This window comes from Diabrotica virgifera, chromosome 1, assembly GCF_917563875.1.
Source record: "Diabrotica virgifera virgifera chromosome 1, PGI_DIABVI_V3a".
NCBI lineage: Eukaryota > Metazoa > Arthropoda > Insecta > Coleoptera > Chrysomelidae > Diabrotica > Diabrotica virgifera.
The window spans coordinates 158745210-158767735 of NC_065443.1; the positions used below are offsets into that span (position 1 = coordinate 158745210).

General features: G+C 33.1%; 2 protein-coding genes across 2 annotated transcripts in view; both read left to right on the top strand.

The window, feature by feature from the left end:
* LOC126878802 (cytochrome P450 4d8-like) overlaps positions 1 to 22526 on the top strand; it is a 244366-nt gene that overhangs the window by 6097 nt on the left and 215743 nt on the right. The gene's annotated exons all lie outside the window — the stretch shown is intronic.
* On the top strand, positions 19351 to 21428 carry LOC126878803 (uncharacterized). Its single transcript, XM_050641704.1, has 2 exons — positions 19351 to 19556; positions 20144 to 21428. The coding sequence occupies exon 2, from the start codon at positions 20589 to 20591 to the stop codon at positions 21231 to 21233; it is 645 nt and encodes a 214-aa protein (XP_050497661.1). The 5' UTR covers positions 19351 to 19556; positions 20144 to 20588; the 3' UTR covers positions 21234 to 21428.

The window sequence follows — 22526 nt, forward strand, 5'->3', positions numbered from 1 at the left end:
TAGAGGAGCATTGGTAAATCTAGTAAACCTAGAGTTGTCAAAGATATAATGCATCATCTGCCCGTTTCATATTATAGCTCTAATAAGGCATGGTTCACCACACAGATTTTCAGAAATTGGCTTTTTTAAATAATTTGAACCTGCTGTTAGAAAATTTCAAGAGAAGAAATTGGAAATACAGCCGAAGAAAGGTGGTGAAATGTTTATTGAATTTAGACAACGCTCCCGCTAATCCCCCTGAAACTGTTCGACATCCAGCAGACGGCAACTTTAATAATTGTATGTTTTTGACAAACAATACATCGCTTTTTCAACCCGTGGGTCAGTGAATAATTTTGGAAACCAAACGAGTATATTGCAGAAAGTTCTTGGATGAAGTAAAAAAGTAAAAAATACTTGATTCCTTTTTTAACTTACAGATTTATACACTGTGTCTAAATACAGTACATATTTTCAAAAATAATTTTTTGATTGATTTGAAACCTATTTTTATATAACAGACTTTCGGCTTTAACGGACATCCCGTCCCTCCAATTAGTCCGTATTATTAGTTATATCGAGGTTTTACTGTACTCTTAAATCCAGCATGTAAGTACTTTTCATGATAATAACGAACTAGGAGAATCGTAAGACGAGATTTCTTTGGCAACAAAAAGGGGTGTTTTGCCTCATACGACAAGGAAGATTGCGATAGACGATCACCTACTCTTAAGCACTGAGTATTATCATCTAAAAATACTCCTAATTTTCGAAATGGTTTTGGAAATGAGTTCGACTGAAGCTGGTCTTCAAAATAATGTTCCTGTGTGAACCTAACAAGAATAATTAACGAGCTTTCCAATTCTACTGAACTCCAGGGTCCTCCACGTCTTGACCTTTTAAAACTAGAGTTGTGCGCGAATCGCAACAGAAAGGCCAAAATTCTTTGGATAGAGGTAAAAGACGATTGGTTTTCTAACAAACAAGACAAAAAATGTTCCTCACGAGTGGAAACAAACACTAAACTTTTCTTTACCTCTTCCGAAGGGGATTTTTCCCGCAATGATGGAGGAACCTCTGGAAAGATTAATGGAACATGATACAAAAACGAAGGACCTGTCAACCAGTCTAGTTTCGATACAAAAGCAGCCGGTAGCATGCCTCGCGAAGGCGCATCGGCTGCATTACTTTGAGATTCAATGTAATGCCACGAATAATTTTGACTACGGGTCTGGATATACGAAATGCGATTTGCGACGAAAGTTTCAAACCTAGAAGGTGAACTTTTAATCCAGTGCAATACTATTTGCGAGTCTACCCAAGCATACACCTTTTGAAAGATTATATTCTTCCACGACTGTGACACAAACGACATAAGTTTGACCAAATGAACAGCAGCTAACAATTCTAATCGAGGGATCGTAATCTGTTTCATAGGAGCTACTTTCGATTTGGCACAAAGTAAATTAACTTGAACCATGTTCTGACTATCAATACTACGAATATAAACGACACAAGCGTATCCCTTTTCACTGGCATCAGCAAATCCATGAAGTTCTAAGATGGGACAAGAGGAAATATTCAAAAAACGAGGAATTTTAAACTGTGAAATAAGAGATAATTCACTCTTATATTGCTCCCACACACGAATAATTTCTGAGGGAGGACGATCATCCCATTCAAGACCAGTTGCCCAAAGTCGTTGGATTAAATGCTTGATGAAAAAGGTAATAGGTGTTAGATAACCACACGGGTCATAAATTCGAGCTAATTCGGATAAAAACGATCTTTTGGTACAAGGGACATCCTGCAATTTGACGGAAAATTGAAAGACATCGGACTGTGCAATCCACTTCAAACCAAGGATTTATAAAGAAGGACCATTTGATTCTGGATCAAAATTAATAGAATGAGGATTAATATGCGATTCAGGAAATTGCGACAACAATTTGGGTTCGTTCGAACACCATTTCCGTAACTCAAAGCCTCCTAACTTCAACAAAGAGACTAATTCTTCGACTAAACTTTGTGCTTCTTCGAGTGTCGAAGCACCGAAAACAAAATCATCAATATACGAAGCATTACAAACGAGCGAGGCGGCTTAAGGAAAACGAGAGCCTTCGTCCAACACTAGTTGTTGAAGGGTTCTTAGAGCGAGATACGGCGAGGATACAACTCCAAAAGTGACAGTTAACAAACGATATTCCTGAATCTCCTCAAAGCTAGAAAATCTCCATAACACACGTTGATAATCCGTATGCTCAGAAACTACTAAAATATTACGATACATCTGACGAATATCTGCATATAACGCAAAACGATTAAGTCTAAAATTTAACAAAAGCGAGACGATGTCCTGTTGTAGCTTAGGACCGACTAATAAATAATCATTCAACGATTTACCAAGCCTGGGACTTTTCTGAGACGCATTATATACCACTCGAATTTTAGTAGAGACACTTTCCGATTTAACAACACAATGATGTGGGATATAATACTTTCCCTTTGTCTTTTCTACCTCAGGGACCAACTGCATATGACCTAAATCAATATATTCCTGCATATGGGACGAATATTCCTTTTGCAGACTAGGCTGACGAAACAAGCGACGTTCTAATGACATAAATATGTTTAAAGCAACATCATAGCTATCTTTTAAACAAGGCGGCGATTCACGAAAAGGCAAAGACACAACATATTTTCCCGAGACGTCCCGACTATGTGTTTCTCGATAAATGGTTTCACACAGAACGTCTTCCGGTTCTGAAACTGGCTCTTCCGGTATGTTCTCCAGTTCCCAAAATTTACTTAAGGAAGAATCTAACGAGTCTTCCACATTTGAAAGACAAACAAGCGACGAAGAAGAAGAACAAGTTGACGAAAGGTTAGGTGTGCTAGTTGGGCCCAACAAAATATATCCAAAAACGGTATTTAGGGCATCAGGTTGTCCCGGTTTACCTTCAATTTTACCCTCTAACAACACCTTCGAAAATATACTACAACCAATTAACAAATCGACCGATTGATTACAATTAAATTTGGGATCAGCTAACTTCAAATTTTTAATATAATTCCAAGCAGAAATATCTATTTGGGTGCTGGGCAAATCCGAGCAAACCCGATCTGTGATAATAGCCTCCAAATGAAACACCGGTGACTCCTGATGACGAGGTTGGATAGAGAAACTTATTTGCCCCTGATTCAGTTTCGTTTGCATCGAATTGAGTCCGTTAATTTCGAACGAGCAAGAAGTTTTAGGCCATCCCAATCGATTGGCAGCCTTTCGACTAATGAACGAACTCATCGAACCCGAATCAAGAAGACATCTCAAGGGTTGTTTACACCCTTTACTATCAATTGCATGAACCAAAACAGTACCGAGCAAGATTTCCTTTTTGGTTTCATTTTTCTTTCCTACAAAACTAGCGGCACAATGGGATACTTCAGTAGACGATTCGATTCCCGATGAACCTGGACTATTATTTTCTGAGGACGACTGACTATTGGAACGGTTTCTATCGAAGTGTAACAAACTATTATGGAGATGACTACTACATTTGCTACATTTGAAGGTTTTAGGACACGACTTGACTGAATGGTTAGCCTGATTAAGACATTTAAGACAGGACGAAGACTCTTTACAAAACTGATATCTCTCTTTTGGCGATTTTTTCAAGAACAACGAACACTGGTTGAGATAATGGCTTTGTTTGCATAGAGCGCAACATACTGAAGACGAATTTGTTACGAACGACGAGCTACTACGATTGTGCCTTGAATCACCAGCCTGGTGTTTGGCGTTGGCCTTTGGCTCCGTGTTATTTGGGGCCCGCGACGACTTCTTTCCCTCACCTATACTACTGTCTAAATTATCATACGCGATGTATTGGGTTTCGATGAACGCTACTAATTTTTTGAAGGACGGAATTTCATTAGACTTATTTTCCAACTCGAATAACTTAATGGAGTCAACATCTAATTTCGACAAAAGCAAATTGAACATAATGAAATCCCAATGCTCAGTGGGAAGGCCTTAAATTTTCTAAAAAGGTGTCTACTAATTTAGCTAGATTTTTCGAGTTAACCGCGGAGATTTTTTGAACGCCCATTATCGCATCCCAATGGGCGGTCGCACAACGACGAACATTTGTGTACCGTTTAACAATTAAATCGTAAGCCACTTGGTAATTATTGTTAGTTATGGGCAAATTGCGAATTAAGCTAAGCGGAGTCCCGTCTAAACAACCTTTCAAATATTTGAATTTTTCTACGTTCCCTAGGGCTGCATTATTATGCACTATCGAATTATAAAGGTCTAAAAAGGATGCAAAATTAATAGAATTTCCTTGAAAACGCGGAAGATCAATACGGGGTAAGCGAATGTGGGATGGATGAGCTCCGCCGGAAGCACAAGACGCTGGACCTGGACTTTCAGATGGTGACCCAAAGAATTCCGCTTCAAAAACTTTTATTTTGTAGAATAAGTCCAAGAATAATTCTCGGACTTTTTCTTCGTCCCCCGTATCTGAATCCGGTACCGACAAAACATTATTAATAATGCTTGTATGCTGCTTTAAAAATTCCTCCTTAATCACGTCTAACTCGCTACACCTTATTTTAAACAACGATCGTAAACTGTGATAAGAAACCGATTTACTACCTAGATCATAAATCGACTGAATGTCATTGAGCGTATGTCGTAGGAATTTCAATTTTCTGGATTTATCCATTCTAATCTTTTATATAAAAAAATTTCAAACAGAAATGAAATGATCAAAATAAAATAATATTAACTACTATAAATGCGACGATAAAAAAATGCAATAATAAAGTAATAATAAAATACTAACACGAAAGGCGATTATAGACCTAAACTGCCTAAAATCAAAAAATTAAAAGTATAACTAAAAAAAAATATTTCTCTACGCCCCTGGGGCGACGCGATGCTCGGAAAAATACAAAATATTTGGTTTCTTAAACGGAGAAGCGACAATTAAATCTTTAGACCCATTCAAGGACCCGAAACTCAACACTATTTAGTACCTACTTTGAATAGACACGACCCTTAAATTCGTCACGGTTAAACAGACAAGCTTGGCTTCGACACAACGCAAAATTAACGATAAAATTTTCCTAATACATATCCCGATGTCAAACAAAACAAATCTAATTATTAATTAATATATCAATTCTATATTATACACCTATTGTAATATATAATAATAAACGAATATATGTATTATAATTGCGACGAATCAATCAAACCTCCATTTACAATTTTAAAAAATAGTGTATCAAATAATATTAACATCGTTCATATACATACGGTTAGAAGGATCAAACATGTAGGTTATTAGCAGGTATTGAACGAAACGAGTAATAAAATCTAAACTAACAATAAACAATACAAATTACAAAACCTGCCATTTACTAGGTGTCTTCGAATAGCTACTATTGGTAGAGATTTAATGGAAATTCTCATAGGTGCAATACACACATATTACTAATACACACATGTTCAAATCAATTGGTGGTTAAATAGCTCAAACGATAACAGGATAAATAATATAGGTAATAACAAAATATAAGGTAAAAATACAAGGTATTTACTTACAATAGGGATATCATCGACGAAGTCACTATTTTACGTCGTCTTTACGCGTGGACCGTCTAAATGTTTCTCATCTTCTTATGCCATCGGGGGTAAAATCTCGCATCTCAAGTGGTAAGCGTTCGACCCATTTCACATTCCTTAACTCCGATATCGATAATAGGAACACATGGATAGCAAGGAACACGGGCGTCGAGAAGGGTAAAAATGGAATATGATTTCGAACTATTTACGCAACCAAATTAATTCTATGGGATTTCCAACAAGAATATATTTTATATCACTTAAAACTTTTTAGACTTTTTAAAAAATATTTTATTTTGAAAAATAGAAAAATTAAAGTTACATGTACTAAATCTAAATTATTACGAACAAAAATTAAACACCGGCAAATGGTTTTATATGTTTAATAAAATGCTGACGTTGTGAGAAAGCCTGGACGTAGTAGTTCTCGCTGACATTGGCATTGAAACTGGAGGCGTCGATTCAGATGGCTGACACCTGATATATCCTGATGGGAAATAAGTAGGTACTTCATTATTAAGGTTAGTTGTTAAAAACGGATATAACAACTCCCTCTTTAAGATGGAAGTTGATGCGTGGAAGCAACTTTCAGACTGCCTGTTTGTTGCTATTCAGTTGGATCCGCTCCTCTTTGTCTCTGGAGTCACTTGGGAGCTGGATACTGGGTTTTCATCTTGGAAGTGATGAAAGTGATTGCAGCAATTGAATTGTATTTGAACTGGGTGACTTTTGTACGTAACACGACGTGCGATGCCTTTATTGGTAGTACAAGAGTACACTCCCAGAAATTGATCAATGCTTATGACAGTGTTACGTACAAAAGTCACCCAGTTCAAAGACAATTCAATTGCTGCAATCACTTTCATCACGTTGTGGTTGGTGTCGATGATTTCTGTTGGTGTCGATTTGACTTCTCTGGATTCGCATTAAATGGAAATGGGCGGTGGTTCAGAAACTGTTATGAGCCAAAGGTGCATGCTGATCTTCTGGAAGTTGTGGTCTTTGCAAATACTACGGAAGTCTGGCATGTTCTGGGAAGACGTTCTTGTCCCTTCAGAAGTTGGGCTTCGCATACGGCGTCGCTGTCGATTGGATTGTAACAGATCTTGGTTCTGGCTCGAAGTGTTTTGCATGACTCAAGACTATTTATTGTAAGGTATAACAAAAAATCATCGTTTCGCGCAATATATTTATATGTTCTTGTTAAAATTGAATGTAAACCTGTTCGATTATCCATTATTGGTATTGGATATAGACGATATAAAGTATATTTTCTGCATCAGTTAAAGGAATATTTAAGACAAACACAATTCTTGTGTCTAATTGGGCCATGTTAAACAAAAAGCAACCAACCCTCAATTTGTAAATTAAGAGAAAATTAACTTTTTATGTTTTTCTAAATATTTAATTTTCCGTCGTATTTTTTTAAACGATAACTTCACTAATCAATAGTTTAATTTTAGAGCAATTTTATCATAGTAGTATCAAAATTATCCTAATAAATTTTTACAAAAAAAATAGCCATATTGAGGGTTGGTTTCTTTTTGCTGTTGGAGATATATCTAATAAAATTCAATCTGCAAAATCCAACCAACCCACAAAATCCATGAATAAAACCGAATAATTTCAGTCAACTCAGTAATTACCATACAGCAGAATTTCTACTATTAAACATAATATCAATACAAATAAAAAATATGCGATAATCAGTCAAAACAGCAAACCATAATATTTAAAAACTAAGATAAACATAGCCTTAATCCTAAAACTTACCATTTTCTGCAATGTCGCCAGCCGCTTTAATTATTTTAACAGTTCTTGATTTAAACATATTTTTCGCATTAAAGATTCAAAGATTTCTTCATAATATAATAGATTATAACACAACAAATATTTTAATATTTAAGCACGAACTAATATTGGTCAGTACCTACACGTAAAAACAAAAAGATGCAACATTCCAGGAACCGTAATCGGCATAACAATATCAACCCACTTGGCTGGTACTTTTCGACATTCGGCAGTGCAATTTAATATGTTCAGTCCAGTGATACACACAAACAATCCAAGAGGGTTGGTTGTCTTATGCGAAATCTTAAGTGAACTATTATTAAACAGAAATAATTTGGAGTAGTATTTTTCATGGTTTAATATTTAGAATGGCTTGGTTGCTTTTTACACAATGTAGAATACACATTTTTAAATCGATATGTGACATTATCTTGTTTTCCTCAAAAATGTGGGTTGGTTGCTTTTTGCATAACGAGGCCCAATTGATAGGCCTGTAATTCGATAATATCGAGATATTGAGGGAAGTTTGAAGTATAGTTAGATAGGGGAAGATTATTTTCTGTAATGATTGTGATATATGCCTTAAGCGATTCAATTATGAAGTGATTCAATTAAATCAAACGGGGTAATGATTGAACTATGTCATATTTTTAATCGAGCAAAAGTTATAGCATTTACTATATCATGTAGCGATTCTTCGATAAATGAATAGCTTTGCATTAGCAATTCACAAAAGTTCAGCATATCGATTTGAGATTGATAAAATTTTTAATTGATCAGAGATATTCATTATTGATTTTCGAATTTCTTTAATATAATTGTTGAATGTTTCCTAAACTATTTGTAACTTTCGGATTGTCGCGTTGAAGCTTTAAATAACAGAAGTGGTAACCGATATTTGATTTTTTTAATAGGTTTTTCGATTTGATACTCATCGCGGGGTATCTTATTTATACATTCATTGAAATATTCGCCATCTGACGAATCTAAGTTTCCGGTTATTGATTTCCATATTGAACCTATTCCGTTAATAAGCCTTCGTTTTTCTCGGAAAGCGTATTGTTTCGTATCAGCCATTATTTCTGAATAATTAAGATTGACGGAACTAGATATTTGTTTGAGGAGACTTATGTGAGTTTGGACTTCAGATTTGAATGAGGTTTGAATGAGATTTGAATGAGATTTGGATGAGACTTGAATGACAGCATTCGATGTACATTTTCTTCAGTGGTATCTAATAAATTGTCGAAGATTCTGTTATTATTTTTTTGTTGTCGATAACATCTTTGATTGGTTGCATGTCTTTGTATAAAAACAAGGTCCATTTGTCGTTTAAAATTTTGAGATTGAAAAGATTACGTGAAAGCGTAAAAAAGCAGTATTAAATATGAGTAAAGGAACATAAGTTAAAGCTAATAAGAAAACAGAAAACAAAAGAATTGTGTGACGAGAAAATACCAAAAAATAGTAGAAGTAATTAGAAAATTAAAGAATTTAACAATTAATAGTGATTATAGTAGACAAGAATACAGAGAATTGAGGAGAATGATGAAAATAATATGCAAAAACAAAAGAAAATACAATGAATATAAACTCAAAGAGGTCGAAGAAAGATTCCAAAAAAGGGCATTAAATCCTTTTATCAGGAAACAAGAACAACGGAAAGAGGATATAAGAAAAATATCCCATACATGAAGAATGATGAAGGTACATTAATAAATGAACCAGGCAGTTAATGAGAAATTCGCAAATTTACTTTACGCAACTGCTATACGAAAATGAAGAAGAAAGGAGAATAATCCATGAAATTGAATATGACCTTATAGTAATAGAAACTTCTACAAAGGAAGAAATAGAAAATGATATAAAGGGAGAAAACAATAAAAGTCTAGGAAATTTGAACGAAAATAAATCAGCAGAAAATTTATCAGTCTTTCAACTAATAACAGAAATATCGGCGGAAATGATAAAAGTAGGAGAGAAAAGGCTACCCAAAGAGATACATAACTTGATAAAAGCACATCGGAAACAGAAAAATGTCAACAGAGTGGGCCATAGCAGAGGTATGATGTCCCATACACAAAATTTGACGAAATGAAAGGTGAAAACTATTATAGTAGACAACTATAATAGAGGTATCGCGCTGTTAGAAGTAGTTAGTTTAGACAATCTTGACACAAATCATAAGAAAAAGGTAAATCAATATAAGGAAAATAATATATTGGTCGAATATCAGGCAGGATTTAGAAATAATAGGTCGACGACAGACCAAACGTTTGCGCTAAAAGGAATCCACACTACGTGCTACGAATATAAACATCAGTATTATGTCCTGTTCGTTGACTTTCAAGTACGACTGAGATATGGTAAAGCGGCAACAGATATACGATCTAATGAAAGAGAAAAGCCTACTAATTAAAATCGTCATGATGAAAACAAAATGCCTATGGATAACAAAATAAACGAAATAGCAATACACCAAGCAATTTTGAAACAAACGAAGGATGACAGTAAGGGTACAAATTATCAATGACTTTTTTTTTAATCTAATACTAGAAGGAATAATCAGAAAAAGTAAAATAAAGATACAGGAAATATTTTCTTTTAACATGGCCATCAAAATATGGCAATGTATAGATTTAACACTATTAATGACAAGTAAGAAAGAACTAAAATCATTAATGAACAATAATATAATAATAGAAAAGAAAAGGGGTAAAAGATTTAGTCTTCTAATAAATAAGGAAATAAGTAATAAATACGGAAAAGACAAAATTCATGATAATGGGAGAAAGAGAAAAAGAAGATAATTTCGCCTTAGACAGAATGAGAAAAATGCCTATTCAAATGAGTTTCAAAGTTTACTCAGGTGAGTCTGAAATTATGTGAAAAGGGACACGGGGAAGGAAAGATAAAGACAAAAATAGCAAAAGGAAACAAAAAGTATGGAGTGTTGCGATCATTAATGAAATTCGAATATGTCTCAAGAAAAACAAAAATTATAATCTACAAAACAGTTATCAGGCATACAGCTACATATGCATGTGAAACATGGGTACAAAAATCAGAAATAGACTTTTTAGAGAGATGGGAGAGAAAATACAAGACCGATATACAGAGGTGTGAAAATAAATTATTGATAGAGTAGAAAGAATAATAAGGGACTCTTTTTTTTATTTTATAATGATGGCTTTGGCTTAGTCAATTAGCCAGACTATTTGTTTTTTTTTGTATGAAATAAGAGACTTAAATAACGAGTCAAAAATATTTATTTAAATTAGAGCATAATATGGAATATGATATTTAGGACAAATTGAAAGAATGGGAAAGGAAAGAATGTTGAAAATGGTACTATCACGAAAATCAATACATCAAGAAGAAAAGATAGACCAGGAAGGATATTAAATTTCACAGTATATGAAGACTTACGAAAAAGTAATAAATATCAAGAATTGGAAAGAAAAGGCTTTAGACAGAAAACAATGGAAACAAGTAGTTAAGAAAAATGTATGGACAGACTATATAAAATTTGTATATTGTAAATGTTTAATAAAATTAAATGTAATATTGTCTATATTACAGTAGTACAGTGTAATATAATTATGTACTTAATAGTAATTGTGAGGAAAATTAATTTTCTCTTGAGCTCTTGCTCTCAAGGGCTCTTGAGCTTAATAAATAAAATAAATTCTTCATGAAAGAAGATGCCAATAGTGTTCTTGATTGGGGTTAACTTATACTGGGAGTGGATGACTAAAATGAATCTAAGGAATGTGAAAGAGAAATCATGATAGATGAATTTATCAAAATTTACTTTGATGGTTCTATTGGATTTGGTATTTAATAAATTAACAGAATTTACGTGGGTTTTTTGGGTTTCGAAAGGGACAATAATTTTAATTTTGGTTTTTCCTTTAGGATTACCCAAGTTCCTAAAGTACTTTGATATAAGCAAATTTACATTAAAAGGTATTTCGGGTGGTCTAACAGAAGTATATCCAAAAATGAGTTCGAAGGTATAAATCCGTGAGTTTTCGCATTATAAAATATTTCGGGTGGTCTAATAGAAGTATATCCAAAAATAAGTTTGTACGGTGTAAATTCGTGGGTTTTGTTTTTTGTGTTATTGGGACAAATAACTGCATAGGGCAGAACATTGAAAGGATGTTCTTCGGAATTTTCATATTGATGGGCTCTCTTGTTTTTATATTTTAAGCAAAGATTTGTTACTAGTTCTCGTTCTTCCTTGTTAATATGATCTGCTCGAAGTCGAGATTTGATGTTGTTGTTTCGGTCAATTTTATCAGTGCAATAATTTACCAAGTTGTCGTTTGACTGAAAATTTAGAATAGGGTGGTTCGAAGATGGTTCAATTTCGGTATCGGAAAAATCGATCATTTTGGGGATTGTTTTTGCGTTTACTATGGATGACAGAAATTCTTCTTTTTTATTCACGTGTATACTAACGCTTTGGGGGTATGGACTTTATCATTTTCTTTTTTATACAAAATGGCATCTGTATTCGACAGATGACATGTTAGATTAAATATTTGCTCGGACCTGTGGTCTATTTTAATTTGATTAGGAGATTCATTATTGTTACGCGAATTAATTTCTACTTTGTAGAGAGGTAATGTTTGAAAGTTTGTGATTAGTTGTTTGTTCTTGAAGTCTATTGTACATTCGTAATGTTCAAAAAAATCGAGGCCTAAGATTACATCAAAATCAATATCTAAATTATAGATAAATACTTTATGGGGGTTTTCTATTTGGAAAGGGAATATAGTGGATTCAGTTATAAGAATGTTTTGGTCAGTATCACACTGTATGGTAATATTTTCGGGAAAACGTGGTTTGAAATTTTTCGCGGTATTTTCATTAAATATAGAGATATCAACACCGGTATCGATAAGTAGTTTAAACTTGTTTGATGCGTCTGTTATATAATAAAGATTTTTAGAATTTACAGCAATAGGAGGGCTCAGAGAAATTGCTGTTCTGGAAAATTCAGAGACGGGTTCATGTCCAAATTTAGAGTTTGGATCTGATTTTCTATTTGAGACAAAGGTTCGCTCATTGAAATGGCATTGTCTGGTGGGTGGTTTTGATTTGGAACTGTGAAAAAATCCTGATAGTCTTGGCTATCAATTAAATCGGTCGATTCATCGAATGAATGGTAGAAATCAGGAGGTGGATAATTATTATCGGAAAAATCGTCATACTGATAGCTTTCAATTGGATCTGAGGTATAATCATTAACATAGTCAGGTTCATAGTTAACGAAATATCTATCATTCGAAAAATGTGGGTTCTTATGAATTACAGAAGGTCGTATTTGTGGGTTATTTTGATTGAACTAGAGGTCTTTGTTGGTCGTTACGTCTAGTGTTTTGATAGGTATTATTCGGGTTGAAGTTTTGCCTCTGAAAGCCATTATTTTGGGCATTATTGAAGTTTTGATAGCTGCTGAAATTTCGAGTATCGTTAAAATTCTGGGAATTATTTTGGGAATTTTGTCTAGAGCGACATTCGTTGTTTGAGTGGCCAATGCGTCCGCAAAAGGTGCATCTAGGTGGTTGAAAGTTTGATCTTCTAATGGGTTGATTATTTTGATTGGATCTGGGAGGATTGGGTCGATTGGTTTTCTGTATTTCGAAATAGGATAATTGTAGCTCTCGTCTGATGCGGATCTGAGCTTGAAGAAGGTCTTTTGGATTACTAGCACGAACAATATGTGCAATTTTTGGATCGAGGCCGGTCAATAATGTATTGAGCGCCATTGATTCGCTTAGTACGATTTGGGCTTGTTTCTCTTCAGGAGTGAGGCCAGATTTCTGGATATTGGCATGCGTTTTTGCATTAAGGACTTAGACACGATTGAGGAATGTAAGAGCCGATTCATTTGGAAGTTGTTTGACTCTCTGTAAATCTTGTACGAGAGAAGATAGGTCTCTAGTGTCTCCAAAGTGGGAATTAAGAAGTTGCTTAATTTCTAGATATGATAAGGGATTTCTAGAGCTTATGAGTTGCGCTGCTCTTCCGCGAAGTTTATTTTTTGTGTGATTTACTAATAGTTGTTTTTGATCACGCGTAGACATATTGTAGGCATAGTCACAAGCATTTAGAAAAGTTTGTAAAAATATTTGATCGCCTTCAAATTCGGGTACGATCGAAAATATTTCGCATAGTTTATAAGGTTCTACTTCGGGTTCATTCTCGATATGAGATACGGAGACTGCGGGGCGAGAAGTGTTACTGTTGTCAGTCATGATGATCAAATAAATTTAAATAAAATAATCAATATATCGAATAATGAAAATGGCCAAATAAATCAATTTAAATATGAAATAATCAATATATAAAAATAAAAAATGGTCAAATAAAACAATTTAAATATGAAATAATTAATATATCAAAAAATAAAAATTAAAAATGGTCCAATCAATCAATTTAAATATCAAATAATAATCAAAAATAATAATAAAAAGTATCAGTAAATGTTTTTATAACAACTGTCCGATTAGTGAAATTTGTGCGTGTTTCAGACGTGTATATCATAACAATAATGATAATAAAAAGTAATATTTAGTAGTTGTATTTAATAGGTATCAGAAAAATGTTTTTATAATAACTGTGTTAACTGTGAAACTGTGCGTGTTTCAGACTTTTATATAAGAACAGTAGTGAAAATAAAGAAATGACGATTAACAGAATAAACGTCAAATAGTTAAAAGGTAATCAGTAAAATATTTAGTGGTTGTATTTAATATTAAAAAATGTTTTTATAATAACTGCCCGATGAGCGAAGAGTGCGTGTTTCAGGCGTTTTATAACAACAATAAATAAATAAAAAAATTGACGATTTACAGTACAAACGTCAAATAATGAAAATAAATATGTAGTTGTCTTTATTGATTTTCAGTATAATTAATATTGGAATATCGAACAGTATTCAGTAATAATAATAAAAATATAATAATATACGAGATGATTCAATATTAGACTTACACTAAATCCAAAAACATCTAGTCGTCTTGTTCTCGACAGCGTCTCTACCAGGGGCTTCACCAGGTGTTCCTAATCCGTAGATATCTGCAAAGTGATGACGGCTCTGCCTTTTGGATGGTTCGTTTCTGAATCAAAGGATTGGAATCCACCGTTGTCAGTTAAGCTTTTCCGTGTTCTAACAACGTTTCCAGATCCTACTGACTGCGCCAATTTTTATATCACTTAAAACTTTTTAGACTTTTTAAAAAATATTTTATTTTGAAAAATAGAAAAATTAAAGTTACATGTACTAAATCTAAATTATTACAAACAAAAATTAAACACCGGCAAATGGTTTTATATGTTTAATAAAATGCTGACGTTGTGAGAAAGCCTGGACGTAGTAGTTCTCGCTGACATTGGCATTGAAACTGGAGGCGTCGATTCAGATGGCTGACACCTGATATATCCTGATGGGAAATAAGTAGGTACTTCATTATTAAGGTTAGTTGTTAAAAACGGATATAACATATATATTAATTTGAGTATTTTCATCTAATAATATTTTAATAGACACACACATTAAGTCATTTATCCCGAAAAAAGGTTTAGTTTTACTGAATGCATATGATTCTTTTAGTAATATGGCAGAGCCAAAAAATCCATCCTCTCTATCATGTCTAAAAATATTAAAATTACTAATAGAAAATTTATATTCTTTTTTAACCAAGTTTCGCATAAAATAGCTAAGGAAATATTTTTGTCTAACAGAAATTTTTCTATGCTTCCCTTATTATGAACTATAGATCTAGTATTATATTGTAAAACTAAGAAAACTGCGATATAAGACTCTGGTTTACATCTATTTTAAGTGACTCTAACAATTTTTGATCTGGTGAAACTTGAAAGTATTTTTGTAAAATATTCTTAATCATGTGTAACATGAAGTCCTTCATTTCTTGATTTATATTTTGTGTCCTTTCGGCCTGGCATCTATAATTTGGTATGCTTGTATATTGTTCAAATTCCACTGAAGTTCTTCTGAATATCCTGATCTATTGTTTTTGTTTTCAATACGCCTTTTTTTATTTATGACCGCTGTATAATATGGACTGTCTCGTTTATTTTTGGCTACGGTTGCGTAGCTGTTTTCGTATTTATCTTTAGCTTCTCTGTATGAAATGTTTTCAGTTACCATCATTTTTTTAACCGACTTTTGTTTTGAAAATTCATTACAGTTTTTTCTGTCCTTTGCTGCATGATTTCCACCACATAAAACACATTTTGGTTCCTCCTTTTGGTCACAATCATCGGCTTCATGTTCACCCCCACAAAATACGCATCTCACCCTTCCTCTGCACTGGCCAGCAACGTGGTTGTACCGTAGGCATCGATTGCATTGAACGACCCTTGGAATGTAAATTTCTACATCATAAATAACTTTTTCTATAATTACTTGTGACGGGATCATTTGTCCTTTAAATGTAACAATTATTGTCGGTGTAATGATTTCTTGTCCACCATTTTTTCTTTTCATTCGTTTTACATATAAAACTTCAAAATTATTTCCAAATTTAGGTTTAATGATCTGGCCTAATTCCGATTCTGATAATTCAATATCAACTTGTTTAATGACTCCTTTTTTTTGGGTAAAAAATGTGGGTACATACGCCTCGTATCCTTTTTCTTTCAACTTTTCTGACTTTATTAATAAATTAGCGCTACTGTAAGAATTTAATTCAACTTTGATTTTGTTAATACCTACCACATCCATTCTTAAAATATTATTTTTAATTTCTGGGACCGCTCCCATAATAATCCTCGCTGATCCAATACGGTGAATCCTTCCGATGTGGCCGTGGTTATTCTGAACCAATACATAATACGGACCGGCATCCGCAGCAGAATAAAAATTTATTGGCCTTTCAGATATATTAGTATTAGGTGTACTTACCCCTATTTTGCTATTATTAGATTTGTTATTATTTTGTATTTCTACCTGATTATTTTCCTCTCTTTTTCTCTTGTTCATGTTACCTTCCTCGTCCGTCATCATCATTTCCGAGTTGTTCTCTTCTACATCTTGTTTTCCTCTATCTCGTGGGACCGTTTTTTCACTTTTAGTCATATTCAAAACACCAAACACCAAACGTTTTTGTAACTAACCGTAAACAGTTCTCTCGAACACAAAATCCAACCGTATCGCTTGAATTACCGTACTCGACTGTAAATCTGTTCAACTTTTTAAACATAGAAATAATACTATAATAAAAGGTATTGTAGAAGGCAAACGATGAATTTAGATTGTGGTGGATGAGGGGTTAAATATACTTCTCATTTTTCCTTAAAATACATTAGTCATCAATTTTTTTGCATCATATCTCGCTTAGTTTGAACGTAATCGACATTTAACAGTGCTCGTTTTAAGGTCTTGTGAAGAACTACAAAAGGTATTCGCAGAATTATACCCCCAAAATTGACCATTTCTCTGTTATTTTAAGTTGAATACACCGATTTGAGCATGCACCAAAAAATCTATTTTCACCTACCCTATCTCTTTTTGTATTATAAGTAAAAGATTTATGAAGAAATAAGTCTCTTTATTTTTTATAAGCTACGAAAATGTTTTATATCGTTTTTTTCGTTAGATGCATAATTTTTAAGGTATGCGCAAAAAAAAAAACCGTGCGAAAAGGTGTCATTTTTCAATAAAAATCGCTCAACCACGAATAACTCAAAAAGTATTGAGTTTTCAAAAAAATATGTTTTTGCTGTTCTATAATACCCAATACCTAGAGAACCTAATTTAGAATTAGGTTCTATAGCCAATTCCGTGGTTATTTTGACCAAAACAATTTTCCACTCCCGAGAAGGGCTGGAAACCACCCCCAAGATAAAAGCGCCATATAATGTAGGGTAGACTTTGTTTCTTGAGATATTCCTAGTATGGAATTCGGAGTCAAATACCCTCACTGACTGCACCAACTTGAAACCATAATTGTACAAGTTCTCATATTTATGTTATTACATCGCAAATTCCATTTGAAGGAATTTTTGATACATTTTTGGAAATTATTATGGTTTTAAGTTTATTTTTCGGGTGTAACTACAATGATATTATGCAAACAATTATTTTGCATCGCTGGTGAATTTTGCATCGAAAACAACTGAGTTTAGCGAGATGAATGTAGTATACCTTTTTTAAGTAATAATAATAAGGGATAGAAAGTTTTGATTCAAAAGGTATGTAGAGAGGGAAATAAAAAAAATTAAACGTATTAAGAGGAAAGGAACACAATGCACAATTTTGACGCCTGTCAAAACTAATAAGTATTTTTGAAAAATTTAAACGTAGAATGAAAGATTACTTTATTACCGAGGGCTGAAAATCCCTTAGAATGAATAAAAAGTTTCTTTTGAATGAGATATTTGAAATTAAAAATCAGACTAAATTTTCTCTTAGTTTTTCATCCCCGTAACTTATTAAAATAAACATTATAGAAGTTTTCAGGGACTTTCAACCCTCTGTAATAACGTAATCTTTCATTCTGCGTTTAAATTTTTCAAAAATACTTATTAGTTTTCTCAAGATTCGAAAAACATTATTCCCATTTAAATAGCATTGAAGCCGAAAGTTCATACCCATCCACTTAAATGAGCCCGTGGAAGACGTATGTGGTGCTCTGTGGGTAATACATACTTTTGGTTGGCGAATTTAGATATCTCGTTCCAAAAAACATAGTTTTAATAAAAAAAAAATATTGATATGCTTAGGTGTTTCCCGGTTTTTGTTTTATATTTTTAAGATGTTCCTCACTACATAAAATCGAAAGTATTGTATACCATTGAACAGATATTGAAGTAGAGATTTCAATAAAGGTACAATATACAGGTTTTCTATTTAATAAAGTGACTGATTAATATCAGAAAAAGACAATATCAGAAAAATAGTAAATCTGGCCACGTTACAAAGATCAAATTGCAAATCTTTATACAGCATAATAGATGTAGGTATCCCCGTTTTTGTATAATTTGAACAATCCCTTTATTAGATTATTAGGTGTTTCCAGATTTTTGGTCCACTCTGTATATCACAAGCTATAGAAACAACTGTAGAAAGAGTGGCTAAAATAGGTTTGACAATTATTAATGTGTTGAAAATTATACAAAATATCCACAGCCAAAAGCAAAAGATGTTAGTCAATTTGGATATATAAATGTAACAAAAATAATAAAATATTAGTGTACCAGAAATACCTATGATAAAAAGCAACAGAAAAAATATTTTGATAAATGTTGTAACTAGTCCGTGCTCTGGTAAAATATTGCAAATCCTCTAAATTTTAAAGAACCGCTTGAACTCTCGTAAGGCGGTGCGGGGTGCCAGACCTTGTTTTTCTCACATATCTTTTTCAATTAATTTTTTTTGATTTTTGTCCATTTTTTTATTCGCATTAAATTCAATTCTAAACGCATTCCACCCATTACAGCATTTAAAACTCTTTGCGTTTACGTGCTTTTTTGAAAAAATGACTGTAAGGTGCAAATGATGAAAATTTCATATCCTGAATTTGACGTTTCTGATGTTCCACCTGGAGCTAACAGAGCAGGGGGCCAAGGTCTGTGTTACTTATGTCAGAGAAAAAGAACGAAAGTCCCGGCATAACTGTATTATGTGTAAAAACTGTGTGTTGCTCATTCTGTGAAAAATTTCACGTGATTGTCTTGCAACGATAATAATTTTGTTTTTAAGAAGAAATGAGTAATTTTTTTGTAAAATTATGTTTCATAGTATAATAAACAAGTCCTAATTATCTTTCAAACCAATTTTTCCGACATTCACATATAAAAAAATGGATATACGGATGGGGTGCAAATGCACCCCGCACCGTTGTTTACGTAAGAATCTAAGCACCGCCTTGCGAGGGTTAACATAAAATTTGACATAGGGTAAGGTGGGGTAATACCGGACAGCGGGGTAATACCGGACTGCGTTGTTTGTGCACGTATCGGCATATTATTGAATTTCGCGCTCAACACAGGCTGACCGTTAGACATCTGAATCTCAGTTCTCAGTTTAGTCGCTGCCACGTGCTTGCAAAGAGAGTTATCACAAAAATTACAAAATTTAGTGTGTGATTATATGAATTAACTGATTTTAAAGGTGAGTATTGACCACTTCTATTATAAGAAATTGATGAGATTACGTGCAAAGTCATAGCTTACGCAGTGTATTTTACGTATCTTTAAGTAGTTTTATTCATTACTTCCTCTAATAATTACTACCGAACATATGCATAAATATGTCATTTAGGGGTAATGCCGGACACTGTGTCCGGCATTACCCCAGCTCCGGTTTGAACTATTTATTGTATTGGGAGATAGGTACATGCAAATACCTGCTGTTGTTTTATTATGATGGAATATTGGAAAGTGGATATAAATATAGTTAATAGGTAATAATTCATAATTACCTACATTTATAATTATTTGTCAACATTTTTTATAAATTTTTGTAGTTTTTATTTCCCATTACAATTAAAACAAAATCTAATATAGTTTATGACATGTATGTGACATTTACATATTAATTCTTTGTAGACCTGAAGAAGATCCCATTCGTGATCAAAACATTGGCAATAAAAATAACTCAACAAACATACCTACAGTATTTATATCCAGTTTCTGCGATTCCATCATAATATTTATTATTGGATACAAAACAGTAAACATTGTTATTTTAATTTACAGATGCCGCGGAATTATAAAAGAGTCACCGAAAAAGCTTCGTGGAGAGAGGAGGAGTTGCAAGGAGCACTCCGTGCTATACAGAATGGTATGTCGTTAAGAAAAGCTGCAATAAAATTTTCAATTCCAAAATCTACGTTACACGAACGACTTAAAAATGGCACTGCCCCTTCTGGACCTTCCTTGGGCCGAAAGCCAGTTTTTTCAGTTGAAGCCGAAAATGCACTTGCTGTTCAAATTAAGAAGCTGGCAAAAGTTTTTTATGGAATAACTCCCCAGGAAGTACGAAGATGTGCTTTTGGATTTGCACAATCAAAATGAGTCCCCTTTAATCAAGAAAGAAAAATGGCTGGTAAAGACTGGGAAAGGGGCTTCATATCTCGTCACAATATTACGTTAAGGAATCCAGAAGCAACCAGCATTAACAGAATTACAGCTTTTAGTCGCAATGAAGTTACCATTTTTTTTAACAATTTATCCAGACTTATGGAAAAATATGCATTTTCACCCAATAAAATTTATAATTGCGATGAAACTGGGGTCACTACTGTACAACGCCCAAAAACTACTCAAAACAAATGAGACTACCCCTGAAAAAAATAGTAGTGTGAATGAGACAGAATTAAAAAATGTTTCCTTTGCCGAGATAATTCCTCTACCATCTTGTTATCACGAAAATGTTGTAAAGAGACAAAATAAGGCAAACAAGCAACACCCTATTGTATTTACGTCAACACCGCTAAAAGAAGAGCTAGAAAAAAAAGAAGACAAGAAAAATAAAAAGACAACAATCAAATCAGATAAGGCTAAAAGAAATGTATTTGTGACACAGGAGGGGTCTACATTAAGACAAAAATCAAAGCGAACAAAAATTGCCTTAAACTATAAAATATGTGAAGAAGGAGAAAGTGAGATAGAGGATGATGACGATGTTAGGGACAAGAACATTACCGAAGACATTTGCATTTTGTGTGGAGAATTTGGCAAGAACAGTGAACTTTGGCTAAGATGTGTGTATTGTGGTCATTGGGCACATAAGGCATGTTCTAACTCTCCAAAAGACAAAAAATTTATTTGCGACTTTTGTTTGTAAAAGGTGTCCGTCATTACCCCAACATAGAGGGTAATACCGGACAGTGACAACTTTTTTTATATGTATATTTTTAATTTTGTATTGTAATTTTAAAATGTTTTTTTAATCAAAATTTGTAGACTAACATGTGTTCTTCATTTTTGCTTAGGTTTAAAATTTTAATGTCGTCTAATAATAAAATAAATTCTAATTATCTTTAAGTGTACGCCATTACCCCACCTTACCCTACACATAACTAACATATCAAAGAAAATAAGTGATATTGTGTCGATGTGTGCTTTTGACATGGGGATGAGTTTCACCCATTCTCGGTAGTGAAAATATATACCTACGCTCAAAATAAGTCCGGAAATGGATAAACTGACTAATTGTAAGCAACTTTTCCTTTATAGCATTTTTCACTAAGTAAATACTTTTTGAGTTATTGGCAAGTAAATAAGTTCATTTTTCAACAAAAAACATGTTATTAGACGGTTTTTTGCAAATAATTCAAAAAGTAAGTATTTTATGTAAAAAACATAAAAATATAGCCCATAAAAAAGTGAAAAAAATGGTGTATGTATGAGATCCCTAGACCAAGTAAATGAAAAGTTCTAGCTAATGACAAATAGGTTCATACTCGCAAAATTCCAAATCGAATATTTCAACGTGAAATAACCAAAAATGAAGCACTCCTTGGGGAAAACTCATAACAAATTTTTAACGTGTTTAAAAAAAGATTCTTTTTTAAATACGTTACGAGCATTAAAAGTAAGGAAGTTACGCTCAAAATAAAATTGGTCTTATTTTTTTTGGTAAAAAAATCGTGAAAATCACCCATTAATTAGCATCCCGAATGAAATTAATTGTTACAACTTCACAAGCTGCTTTACTCATGTATATATTGTTTATATTGTTTCTAAGTTTCATCGGTGCAAAGTACTTATTTTTGAAGGGAGTGTAGTTGAAATGGTTTGATCATACAATATTCACGAGTGTATGCAAATTTTAAACACCAATATCTTAACCAATTTTTGCCTTACAGAAAAACAAAAATTCAAATTAATCTGAAAAGCAAAATCTACATTTTGTTACCATTTGTGATTTTTGGTATCACTAATAAATTTTGAGGTATTTCGAAAAAAAAGCATTTTTTTTTAAATTAGGAATTAAAAAAAATTTAATTCTAATTAAAATCGAAAAAAATCGCGATTTTTGCACTAAATTATTAATATTTAAAAACGGCTCCGCACTCTAGGCAAGAAACAGGAACAGGAACACCTGCATTCCTAGTCAAGTAGGGCTCGATAACAC

Coding starts and splice junctions, on each gene's coding strand:
- LOC126878803 (XM_050641704.1), top strand. CDS start 20,589: ATGAAGTTACCATTTTTTTTAACAATTTATCCAGACTTATGGAAAAAT.